The following is a 13,791-nucleotide window of genomic DNA, read 5'->3' on the forward strand; positions in this document are numbered from 1 at the left end:
CTTTTAGATTGTTTAGAGTTTAGAAACATTGTTTAGAATATTGCAAGCATGTTGGAAGGGTTTAAAATGCCTTAACACACACACACACACACACACACATATATATATATATTTAAATAATAAAATAAGCTACTACTTACTACTTGTATTACTATTCCTACTTTGCGGTTTTTCACTTATCTATGGGCTTCAGGGTAAGAATCTCCCACGATAAGTGAGAGACTACTGTACTATATACAGTAGTCTCTCACTTATCGAGGAGTTCCAGACACTCCCGTGATAGGTGAAAATCTGTGAGGTAGGGACATTGTATTTATTGTAGTATTTATATACAAAGTATATTTGAAGGCTTTATAAACCCAGATCTCTTCATTTGAGTGAAGATCATAGTTATGGGGAGTTTCTGGTGCTGCTGCTTCTTCACAAAAGAGTTATTGAGCCAATCAGCACCGGAGATACAAAGCACAATGCTGTGGTTGGTTGCCTTCTATCAATCAAGCCAATCATGTGTCGTGTACAATCTTATGTTGAAAACCCGTGAAATAGTGAGTCTGCAAAAGTCGAACTGCGTAGTAGCGAGGGACTACTGTATTTGTCATTCTCTTTCTGTTGGTTCACTGGATTACGACTCATAGAGACTAGCTGGCACCTCAAAATTGCGAGAAAATTAGAGCATTTAACTTTCAGTTACACTGAGTGCTTTTGACCAGTGACCAGCAAGCCATGCAGCTATCCATCCATCCATTATCTTTACCCATCCATCCATCCATTTTCTTTACCCGTTTATTCCATTTTGGGTCACGGGGGTCGCTGGTGCCCATGTCCAGCAATCACTGTGCGAGGGGCAGGGTACACCCTGGACAGGTCGCAAGTCCATCACAGAGACACATAGAGACAAACGAGACAAACAGCCATTCACTCTCTCACTCACACCTAGGGACAATTTAGAGTTACCAATCAGACTAACATGCATGTTTTTGGTCTGTGGGAGGAAACCAGAGTACCCGGAGAAAACCCACGCATGCACGGAGAGAACATGCAAACTCCACCCAGAAAGGCCCCTGGACCGGGGTTTGAACCAAGGACCTGCTCGCTGAGAGGCAGCAGCTCTACCAGTTGCGCCACCGTGCTGCCTGCCATGCAGCTACATTTTTCCAATTTCTTTAAAAATCATAACCTGTTTCATGTGCACGGCTTGCAAAACTTTGATCTTGCCCATGCACATTATTTTGTTGCCCTCCACTTTGTACCCACTTAGACACATTTATGATTTAATCTACTGGACTATACTTTAGAAATGATCGAGAGACTGATAAAAGATTTGGACCAGGTTTAAATAATTTTTTTGTATCATTCATGTGACTAGACTTGGACATTGGTGACTGTAGCCTTAATGTTTCCTGTCATAAGGAAAGCTTTTGTTCAGCTGTCATACTACAACAAGATGCTAACTAGCTCGTTTGTGGCATATTAAAGTATTTTCTTTGAGAGCTAAGTAGCAAAGCTACAAGCTAACTACACCCGGCTTGCCGTAGTGTTGCCGTATTCTGACGCATGCGCAAAACGCTGTGTTCTGTCGAAAGTTTTTTTTTTTCCATCGTAAGTTAAAGTAAGCGTTGGTCAGCTTTAGAGAAACCTGCTCTCTGATCTGTAAAAAGAGCACTGTGTTGTGTGATTTTACTGCGAGACCCTCTGGTCAAAGCCACAGACTCATTTTGTGTCGGCTCTCCATTAAAGCAGAAGGAGTCGCCAACTAGAGGTTTGGAGGATGAAGTGTTTCAGTGTAAAATGCTGCTCTGTTCCTGTTCATTTCTTAAGTAAGACTGGAAACTGTTAACAACATATTCTTTTGTTTAAAACATATGGCTAAAACTATATTTTATATATTTTGCACTGTTTTGCACTACAAGAAAGAAGCCTAATACTTGATTTGTTTATTATTTGAAAACTCTCTGGACCTAGTAGTGGAATTTTCTTAATTCAAAATAAATGATGGCAAAAGGACACCCTATGCTTTTAGAAAAATTCCTATTAAGTTTTATACCCAAAACATATCATGATATATATCGTTATCGCCACCCTTCACAATACATATCGTGATATGATGTTTATGCCATAACGCACATTCCTAGTAAGTAGAAGTTTATTTTTATTATTTACATATATATATATTTTAAAAGTGTGTTAATATAAGGCGTTTTAAACCCTTCCCACATGCTTGCAATATTCTAAACAATGTTTCTAAACTTTAAACGCTCTAAAAAGTTCAAATTTACTTCCCCCTAAGACACAATGGTACATGCTCTATTCAACTGCTGCTCAACTGCCTGGCTGACATCAGGGACTGGATGGCTTTAAATTTCTTGAGTTTCAATGAAAAGAAGTCTGAAGTCATGTTGTTCCCTCCCAACGATACGATCACAAACCACTGTATCGGCCTTTCCGTTCTAACTCTGTCAGAAAAACAAAGAGTCACTAATCTGGGTGTGATAATGGACCCTTCCCTGAAACTTAACAACCATGTAAACATGATTGTTAAATCATGTTTCTTCCAACAGAGGCGGCTGTCTAAACTGAAGCCCATATTGTCCAAAAATAACCTGGAGACAGTAATACTTGCATTCATTACATCTAGGCTTGATTACTGCAATTCACTCCTGTTTGGTATCAGTCAGACCTCCATTGCACGACTACAACTGGTCCAGAACGCAGCAGCCCAATTTTTAACCAGTACAGGCAAAAGAGAGCCCATTACACCAGTTTTGGCCTCATTGCACTGGCTACCAGTTCACTTTCGAATCCAGTTCAAAATACTCATGTATGTCTACAAATCACTGAACAGTGTGCCCCCCCCATCTCTCTGATTTGCTACAACCGTATGTCCCACCACGCTCCCTGAGGTCAACGGACCAGTTGCTCCTCACAGTTCCAGGAACTCGTCTTAAGCACAGAGGTGACAGGGCCTTCTCTGTAGCAGGACCAAGACTTTGGAATGAGTTACCTCTGCTTGTCAGACAGGCCCCCTCCCTCTCTGTTTTCAAGTCCCGTTTAAAAACTCACTACTATTCAGTAGCTTTCAACACCAGAGGATCTGTGTTTTGATCCTGTATGCTCCACACTGGTTTGTCGTCATTATCTGCAAAGGTTTTTGTCTATATTCTGATTTACCTCATTGTGTATTTTGCTTTGTGTGTTACCTGTTGTTTTGTCTGTACAGCACTTTGGTTGGCCTTGTTGCTGTTTTAAGTGCTCTATAAATAAAGTGGTATGGTATGGTAAAAGAGCACAGCATGTCATGAACTCAGCTCCCTGCCTCCTCTGCTCTTTGCCATCTGCGAGCACTCTTGGCCACGCCCACTCCTCCGCTCTGTACGCTCAACAGCTGATCAGCTGTTCGACTGCAGCAGGAAGTTTATCCTGCAGCAGTATGTGCTGCACAGAGCTGCAGGAGGAAGCTTTTTCTGCTGCTCTGGGCTGCACAAATGTGCAGCAGGTGCTAAATAATTAAAAATAATTTATTTCAAATAAAAATTTCATGCTTATCATGCAGCTCATCCATCAATCAGCCAATTGTGTGTCATGCCCAATCTTATTTTGACAAACCGCGATAGAGCGAATCCGCGAAGTAGCGAGGGACTACTGTATATAAATAGATATTCCAGTGTTTAAGAAAAATAATTATGTGTAAGATATATGCATAATAAAGTGTGTTAAGGCATACAATTGGTTTACAAAATGTTAGTAAGGCTAATATTTCTTTAGCTTTGACATGTTAAACTCAAGTCATTCATTCTGTTTGTTTTTCTCAAATTCTCTTTTTTCTTATATTACCATATTTCTTTCCTTTTATAGACTTTTTATGTCTTGACTAGCAGACTAGCAGAGCAGAAAGAAGAAGCGAAGGTTAAAGAGACTGCTGTTTTGTAGTTCATTTTGCTCAGAGCCTGCTCAGACAGAGGCCCACCTGTTCAGAAACCTGATGAGGCTTTAAATGGCTCAGTTATGATCATTGCTCATGAACTCCAAGCATTCACTGAGCCATACAGGCCGTCAGACCAGCCTTAGCCTTTTTAAGAGTGGCATGAAAAGTTGTAGGTGCAGAGTTAAGCATGGACTACTAAGTCTAAGACTATTAAAATGTGAATAAACATCTGTATGCAGCTGGAGCGTCTGGGGTTATGAGGCTTACCGCGTGGTTTCATGGTTTAAATCTGTGAACACTCTCCGTTTGTGTGTCTGCTTTTTGATGCATAGCGAAGAGTGGAGATTAAAGCTATGAATCACAGAGATGGAATGAACTTGTCAGAGAAGAAATTGAGGGGAGAGGGAGGACAGGGGGGTGTCGCTGGAGATGGCCAAAGATGGAGTGCATTTTGGTGTTGTGTCTGCTGCATGTGCTGCACTGCAGCGCAGCAAAAGAGGCTAATTTGTGAAATGACTTTTTGTCTATGATTCTTCAAAGCATTAGCATTTTTAAGTCATTAGGCTGTTTTCATCCAAAGTTTTTATTTTTTATTCATGCAGTTCAGATTTCATAAAACTGCAACTGTCATCTCTCATTTGTATTCTGTGGTGAGTCTGAGTGATCATCATGGTGGCATTGATGCGTAACCTGCTGTTCCCTACTTCTCTTGACATTTTAGCAGACTTTAAAAAGCACATGAAAAATGCAAAAGCCTACAGTGCTTCCTACCATTTAGACTAAACATATGTCTTTCACATCAGTTGAGAGGATTTTATTTTGACATAAAATATTAACCGGGTTATAGAGACAGTTAGGAAAGCAGAAACGAAATGCCAAACATTGTTTATTCTCCATCTTGTAGGTGAAAATTTCAGGTCGTGTTTACTTTAAATGCTATTATCCTAACCATGTTAGACAAACTAGTGTCCCCACGAACAGCTTTTATTTTTTATTATTTTAACAGCTAATTTTCAGATTAAATGATTAATCTGAACATCAACTTTTCCTCCAGGAATTAAAAAAAAAAAATAAATCATTATGCCTTAACCATCAACTTTGGCATTTAGTGTATATTACGAAGAAAATGTAGACTTGCAAATTAAAGTCCAAGATAAGTTTAATGTGCCAAGACCAGTATACAAATAAATAAATAAAATCTCTCATTATATATGTATTAAAACACAAAGGCTGAATAATTAACATGTTGTAACGATGCTCTTGGTAAGAAATGCAGCAAACTACGGAGAGAAATCTTTCATTTGCATGAATTCACTCACATGGCTTTGCCTGTCAAGAAGTAGAAATGAATAATTAAAAATAAATTAATAAAAATTAAACTGACAACAATTATTTTACCTTAACCACACTTTTCATATTTTACTAAATATTTTTTTAATTAATAGTATGTTTTTTTTCTTTTATTCAATTAGCTTGTTAACATTATCTTCACAAGTGCCTAAACATGCAGGTGCTGTACTGAGATGTGTTCTCCTGTTGAGATGTTTCCCCTGCGATCAAGATATTGTTCCTGCTACAATAGATAAAAAAAAGCATATTTACCAGTACTTTAACCATTTTACTTAAATTATAATTGTTTAAAACAACAGAGCTTGAGAAAACTGTTCCCAATGTCCATGGGGTGTTCTGTCAACCAAGACAGCCCAGCTACCTCCAGAGCCTTGAGGAACTCTGGCTGAATCTCATCCACACCCAGAGGTCTGATGGTGCAGAGTTTTTAACCACCTCTGCGTCCTCATGCCTGCTTATGGACAGACCAGTCTCAAAGTCCTCAGATTCAGCTTCCTCCATATTGTAGTGGAATTGAGAAAGTTCTTGAAATATTCCTTTCACCCCAAATAGCATCACTGGCTGTGGTCAAAGACATCCCAATTCCACTTTACACAGTGTTGGTAAAGGGCTGCTTTCCCTTGTTCAACCTCTTGATGATTTGCCAAAAATTTTGTAAAGATGATGAGAATCTCTGTCTATGGCCTCATTGAGTTCCTCCCTTGTCCAAGCTGGCCGTTCCTCTGAGTCACACCCCTACAGGTTACACTGTAACTACTAACATGGGTATTGAAGTCCTCCAACAGATTAATGGAGCCCCCATCTCAATCATCTTCCAACAATCCCCACTAAGAAATCCATGAAGGCTGGGTATACTGAACTAGATTTGTATTCGGGCCCAAAAAATCATATCCGACCCGGTCCCAGCCCACAGTCATAATTTCTGAACCCCACCCGACCCGACGAATTAACAGTAATTACAGGTCCGAACCCGGAAATCCCCCAACATTTTTAATCAGTTATTAATGGTTGGGGACACGCATCTGAATAAAAGCAGCAGAAGATTTGGAGCTGAGAGTTGTGTTTGTCCTTTCATGGCTGTAAAAGAATATTTACCCTGCTCTGACACGTCTGCTTTGGGATCTCACCTGTTTGGGTCATCGGCCGGGCGCGTCCGCGGAGTGCAGCAGCTGAATGAACGTCCATTTGGGCTTTGGTGGACCGTGCCCTGGCAGTACAGTCCATCTGAAGCTTAACTGAACTTTTTACCTCTTTCAAGACCGGTCAGCTCGCAGTAAAATGGCCACGTGCGGCTGATGGAAGTATGGCAGGCCATGTTGTCATATAATTGGATCGCGGCTGATCCTGACCTAATTAAAAGCCCAAGATTGGCCCGCCCCGCCCATTAATCACATTATAACGGCCCAGCCCTAATCCAGCTTGGTCTGGGCAGGGTTTCAGGTTCGGGTTAGAAATGACAGCTCTATTCTGAACCACCATTCAGTACATATGCACAAACCAATATCAGAGCCTGTTCCTCCCACCCAAAGGTGCATACACACACACTGCACAGAGGCCAAGCTGATGGGCTAAAGCAGGCCTTCACCAGACTGACACTTCTCACCAAAGGCAACTCTAGTGGGGAATAATGTCTAATCCCGTTCAAGAAGATTGGTTTCAGAATCACATTGTGCACTGTGAGCCCGACTATATTTAGTTGGTACCTCTCAACTTCATGCACAAGTATCTCTCAACTTCATGCACAAGTTCAGGTTCCTTCTCCATCAGAGGTGACATTCCACGTTCCAAGAGTCAGCTTCAGTAAGCTAGGGTCAGAGCTCCAAGACCCCATACTTTGGCTGCCACCCGTTGCACTTTGCACCTGACCTGAGTGTCTCCTCCTGCATGTGGTGAATCCATAAAAGAGTGAAGCCATGTAGCTCAGGGCCGCATGAGTAGAGGCCCAGCCACCAGGTGCCTGTCAGCAAGCCTCTCCCCTATAGGCCTGGCTCCAGTGTGGGCTCCTGGTGATGGATATTGAACGTCTTGCTGTCTTTTGTCCATATCATGAATCACTTATTGATTTGTCCTCTAGGACCAATCTGAGACCCTACCATATGCACATGCCCCTAACAGTCCTAAGCCAGAAGCCCTAAGACCAACTAAGTACTCTAGTTTATGTGTACAATTGCAATTCATTTATTTAGTTTTTTTATTAATCAACGAATTAAAAAAGGAAAAACCCTTACATGTAGGTAAAGATATCTTTCAAGCTCTCATTTTTTTTTTCTTTGACAAAAATCTCAAAAACGTTCCACAGCCAAATTTTAACATCAGACAAGCATAGTAATGATTTCAGTTAATATTTTATTAAATTAACATACAGCAAGACAAACTTTCTGCAGAACCCAAAGTTTGATATTTTAGTTTTTTAGCACTTGGAAAAAAGTTTTTCAACTTTTTTTTTTTTCATAAAAAGCTTTACTTTATCCTGTTTGCTAAATGTAAAAGCAGGAATAAATTGGTAATGAACTGAAATGGAAAAGCAAAATTTCAATGATTTCGTACAAATTGTATGTTGGTGGATGTATACAAACTGAAAGGTGGTGAAAATTCAGAAACTTCTTTATAAAAAATAAACAAATGCTGTTACAGAACATAAAATAGCAAAGAAACTAATATTTTCTCCTCATCTCAGCTAGATAAGCTTAACGTGACCATGAGTTATTAGCTCTCTGCAAATATAATGTGTTGTTCAGCCTTTCATTCAACCTTTATTTAGACAGGTAAATCCCATTGAGCCTCGAGGACTCATTTACAAGAGAGACCTGAAAAGACACATCACAGATGGGGTAGTCTGATATCAATGCAGGGCTTGAAAGGGGTTCATTTCATGGGGCTTTTACTAGTAATTTTGTCAGGAGTCACACTGTGCCAGAATGTATCTCAGGGAAAGAATGGCAGCTCAAATGAAAAGTGAGAGTCGGTGAGAGTAAATGGGCCTGACATCGTGAGAGGCTCTCTCGAGTCTCTGCAGTCCGTCATTCAGCAGCTTCTGTCTGAACAGGCGACAACAAGTTCTCCATCACAGCCTGTACATCACTCCTCATGTAAAATCAGTTTACAAATGATGAGGGAAATGAAGTAGCTCAAAAAGTTATTGTCAATGGTAAAGTTCCAAAGATTTGTTATCAAAGTAATTATATGTTTGATTACTGAATGAGGTAATTTCACACAATATGGAAGTTAATAACATGCTCCTAAATAAGTGTCTGTTTTTCAAGATTTTCAAATCTATTAATAAACTAATGGATAGATGAGGCCTGTATGTATAAAGCTTTCTGCATAATAGTGGCTGCATTACTGTCCCTCCTTTCACTCACATGCCAGTCATTTGTTCCTGCTTATTTTTCAGTATACATGAGTACATTTAAATATTTATTTCCTACTGGACCTTCAAGCACGACATCAGCATTCACCCTGCTCAGCATTCAACCTCAGAGTCGCTCAGAGATCTAATCAGCCCAAGCCATTAAAATCAAAGACTTGGGTCCTTCTCACTGGAGTGAATTTCTCTCTTGTGATGGCTGCAGACAACAGGGAATTTAGGCCAAGGTCTGAGTCCGATAACATCTTTTCCTGTCTTCAGTTCTGAAAGGGGAAGGTCTGCTCTTTTTCTCTCTGACATTGAAAGCAGACCTCCAACTCACTTTACTTTTTGCTTGGTCATGAATCAAACACACAATATAAACGCCAAACAAAAAAACTTTGAAAAAACAGAGGGGGGGTGTCACTATTATTTGCTTTCCTTTAGATTTATCATCCTCTGTGGCTGCAACATAAAACTTGTGATATACACCATCATTACAGGGTTGTTGAGGACGTGGTCCTTTAATTTATGAGACTGGGCCTGCCATAAAACCTTTGTTAGACATTTCACGTTGCAGTTTGATGTATCGTAATTATTATTTGACAGCATTGTTCAGAATAGTAAAGCGTATTGAAATAACGCATATAATAGAGGTGGCACGAGAAGATTTAGATTCTTTTTATTGTTTCTGTGTTTTTAGGGCCTTTTTAATAAGATTTTTTTTTACTGAATTTATCATTTTTAATGTATTCAATTGAACCAGCCATCAGTCAGCAGGTGAGAGGTAGAGCACACCAGAGGGCTATATTACAAACCAAGTTTAATAAAGCAAGACTTTCTTCCCTTAGCCTGGCTTGACAAAGCATAAAACTCTACTGTGAAACTACAAGTACTACTGGTGATTTTGATGTTACTTTGGTAACACAGACCTGCTTTAAGTCTGGTGCACATAAAAAGGAAGCATACATGTCATTTGATTTTTCTATTCATACACTAATCCCACAAATAAAGTTTGAAAAAAAAAACCTCTCTTTGCCCAAGACTTTCTTCATAAAGGACGGCAGATTGTATGTACTTTGTGAATAAAGCGTATTTAGGGAAGTGAAGAATATATAAATTCTAACAAGAAAACACATTTGCTACAGTTATAGCAAAATACTACATGCTGCTATTTACATCAGGGATAGAACGATCTAAAACTTTTAATTCTACAGTCAACAGGTTTATTTATCTCTTGACACTACTTCGTTTTAGAGTTGCATTCTGGTCTAAAAAACCTGATCTGACCTGGCCCGTAGCCATTTTTCCCAAGCCCGACCCGACTAATTAACTAATTACAGGCCCAAACCCGAAAGAAAAAACGGAAATTTTTTTAATCAAGCTTTTACTATCATGTCAAACTGATTTGCAGTAAGCAAATCAGTTTGACATGATAGTTTTAAAAACATATTTCAAAGAAAGGAAGATATAAGATTTCTTGTTTATTAACAAGTCACCAAATGGATATTAACATACAAAACAAACAGCCTAAAAAACTCAACTTTAAAGATAGGCTATTATACAGATGAACAAAAATATGTTTAGAGCAAAATTATTTGGACAAATAAAGAACAAGGCTATTTTAATTGAACGCGCTGCTCGCTTCAGCTTTTGTGCTTCAGATGCTGCAATTTCTTCCACCCCAAGTGACAGCAGGTGGAGCGGGACATGTGCAGTCGATGATCCGGTTGTCCATCTGAAGCTTAACGCAACTTTTTTTTTTTACCTCTTTCAACCGCCAATCGGACCTGAGTGAGCATGCACCTAATCTGACTCACATCAGCAGGTTTCACTGTGCCGGCTTTGTAGAGTGAATTCTTCAGTTTTTAGCTTTTGTTTAATACTTTCTTGTTCCATTATGTCGCTTGTTGTGGGTCAATTGCAAATCCTTAGATAAGAGCAAAGGGCGGGTGTGACCACATGTGCAATTAAAACCACATCAAAAGCCCGAGTTCGACCCGGCCCGCCCGTCAAGCACATAAATTTGGTCTGACACGGCCTGAATTTCGGGTCAAGTCAGGTCGGGCTGGGGGCTCGGGCTGGGGGCTCGGGCTAAAAATCACAGCTCTACTTTGTATTGTTTAAGTAACTAAGTATTCTCTAAGGTATAAAATCCCAACAAAATAATGCTTTCATAAACCACTCGATAAATTCAGACAAAATATGAAAGTTTCATTGTACATCATCAACTTGACATTGTTCTGATGTGTTACTTTGTACAAACCACACACTTTTTACTTAACGGCTCTATCTGCAGCTTCTTAGTGGTACACACACAAAGAATATGGAATATGAGTTCATTCAAGTTTCCAAGCATATTCTTCAGCTATATATAATGCTGAGAATAATGTGAGGTAATTTAAAAAATGTTCTCGTCAAATATGTATATTTTTTTAGATTTGAATGGCTGTGTCTATATGCTTAAATTGAATGATTAAATGGAAACATGTTCCTGAACAAAACATTGTTTGTGAATAAATTTGACAGTTTAATGCTATCATTGAGGGAGTGGTAGCGCAGAAGTTAAAGGTGGGCCTGTGATCGGATGGCTGCCGGTTCAACTCCCGGTACAGACAACATTAAAATATGGGTGGGTAAGATGAAACACCTACACCTGCCTAAACCCTTAATTGCCCCACTTTGGGCCCTTGAGCAAAGCCCTTAACCCCCACCATCTGCTTCCCAAGCAGCTCTCTGCTCCACACAGAGGGCTGTGGTATCTTGGTGGTCTGTGGTTGTGTCAGAAAGGGCATCCAGCGTAAAAACAATTGCCAAGTCTTTGTGTGAGTTAGTTCACTGTGGCGACCCCTGAAGAAGAGAGCAGCAGAAAGAAGAAAATAATTCAAACATCATCTAAATTCCATGCACTTGCCTAACATGGCAGTAAAACAAACAAAAAAAGTGTTTTTTTTGACAATCTGACTTATTTTGTTTTGCAGCCTTGATAACATCCATAGGTTACAGTCTGATGTTTGTGAGATATGAGTGGCCTTCAGACTGACGGTTAAACAAAAGGGTTACCATGGAGATAAGAAAAAGCTTAAAGACATCTTTTTGCTCTGGGGACTGAAAACTGCCAGCTCTGCTTGGGAAGTAGGAAGTCTCAGTTAATAGTATACCCTTCTGGACAAGTCACCAATTCATTGCAGGACTGCTGACTCAAGTTCTTTCCGATGTGAGGCTACTGTGATAAACACCACACCATCGTCCAGCTCCTGCAGAATTTCAGATGTTATTTTATTTTTTTAAACAGTTGTATGTTTGAAATCAGACTGTTTTTCTAGCAAAAAGATAATTTGCTGCAGTTTATGTGAAGAAAGTACCTGTTTTTATTTTTATTTTTAAATGGATTAGGATAAAACAGAATTCACACAGTGTCAGACACAGACAAAGCTGCCACATATGATTTTTAACAGACGTGTCTCCATATAATATTACTCTGTTCTAACTGTATTTCTTCTACATTTTTTCTTTGTGTCCTCAGTACTTTGTCCTGCTTTTATGTATCTTCCTGTTGGAGATCCTTGCTGGTGTCCTGGCTTGTGTCTACTATCAGCAGGTAATCACATGTTTTAATACAATGAAATAAAGAAACAATCATAGTGTAGAATATATGTGTTTGGTCGAAGAGTTGCAGTAATGGAGAAGCTGACATATTTTTATAGTTTTCATGGCAAATGTGTAATTTGGAAATAATCAGAGAGGTTAGAATGTTTTTGTAGCAGCACAGTCCTAAATTTATCTCTGGTATCAGTGGAAAGTGCTTTTACAGAACTGGAGCCATTTATAAAAAGTCTCTCCTAAAGGATTGGCGGTACTGTGTAAGTTTTAACTTCGAGTAACAAATTAGTTCTGTAGTAAAGAGATTATTTTATTCAAACTGAGGCTTTTATATTAGGCAAAATTATTTTGATCTTTTATCTGTTTTAAATGGATAAATCACACTTTTCTTACCTCCCATCTGGATTATTGTGATTCTGTATGTTGGTGATCATCAGGCCAGCCTCTCCTGACTGCATTAGTTCAAAACGCTGCAGCTCGTCTTTGAACAGGAACAAAAAAGCATGAACTTATCTTCCTGGTTCTGGCTTCACTTTACTGGCTCCCTGTTCATTTTAGAATTGATTTTAAACGTGTAGTGATGATGTAATGTCCTGAACGGACATGCTCTAGTACAGCTGTCTGATCTCCTACAGCCTAATGTTCCCTCCAGATCCCTCTATCTAATGATACTTTGCTTTTAGATGTCCTGAGGTCCAGGCTGGTCCATGGAGGTGATCAGGTCTTTAGATGTCCTGAGGTCCAGGCTGGTCTAAAATAAAAATTGTGCAATTTTCCACAAAAAGTTATGAGAAGCTTGTGGAAGTACATACAGTATACCCAAAACTTTTCACCCAAGTCATACAGTTTTAAGGCAATTCTACTAAATACTAAAAAATGTATATAAACTTGACACTTTGAAGAAATAAATTAAACATAATGTCTCTTAATTTTGTTCACGAGTGAGGGAAGAATGGAGGGTGAGATTGACAGACGGATGGGTGCAGAGTCTGCAGTATTGCGGACTCTGTGCTGGTCCATTGTGGTGAAGAGGGAGCTGAGCTGCAAGGCAAAGCTCTCTTTTTACTGGTCAGTCTACGTTCCTACCCTCACCTATGGTCACAAACTCTGGGTAGTGACCGAAAGAATGAGATTGCGAATACAGGTGTTTGAAATGAGTTTCCTTCATGGTAGCTGGACTCTCCCTTAGAGATATGGTGAGAAGTTCAGTTAGAGACTCAGAGTAAAACTGCTGCTTCTTCACACAGAGGAGACAGTTGAGGTGGTTCAGGCATCTGCTAAGGATGCTCCCTGAGCGCCTCTCTAGGGAGATGCTACGGGCATACCCAACTGGGAGGAGACCCCGGGGAAGACCCAGGACATGCTGGACAGACTATGTCTCTCAGTTGTCCTGGGAACGTCTTGGAATCCTCTTAGAAGAGCTGGAAGAGGTGGCTGTGGAGAGAGATGTCTGGACCTCCCTGCTCAAGCTGCTGCCCCCGTGGCCCGACTTCAAAATTAGCAGAAGATAATGGATGGATGGATAGATGGATGGATGGATGGGTGTGTGTGTGTGTGTGTGGGTGGGTGG

General features: G+C 39.8%; 1 protein-coding gene across 1 annotated transcript in view; it reads left to right on the plus strand.

Moving 5' to 3' along the window:
• LOC119424336 (CD151 antigen) overlaps positions 1 to 13,791 on the plus strand; it is a 45,196-nt gene that overhangs the window by 21,592 nt on the left and 9,813 nt on the right. The window contains exon 4 of the mRNA XM_037691805.1: positions 12,145 to 12,219. Coding sequence (XP_037547733.1) covers positions 12,145 to 12,219 — 75 coding nt within the window. The remainder of the gene's footprint in view (positions 1 to 12,144; positions 12,220 to 13,791) is intronic.

The sequence above is a fragment of the Nematolebias whitei genome, chromosome 2 (assembly GCF_014905685.2).
Source record: "Nematolebias whitei isolate Nwh7 chromosome 2, NemWhi1, whole genome shotgun sequence".
NCBI lineage: Eukaryota > Metazoa > Chordata > Actinopteri > Cyprinodontiformes > Rivulidae > Nematolebias > Nematolebias whitei.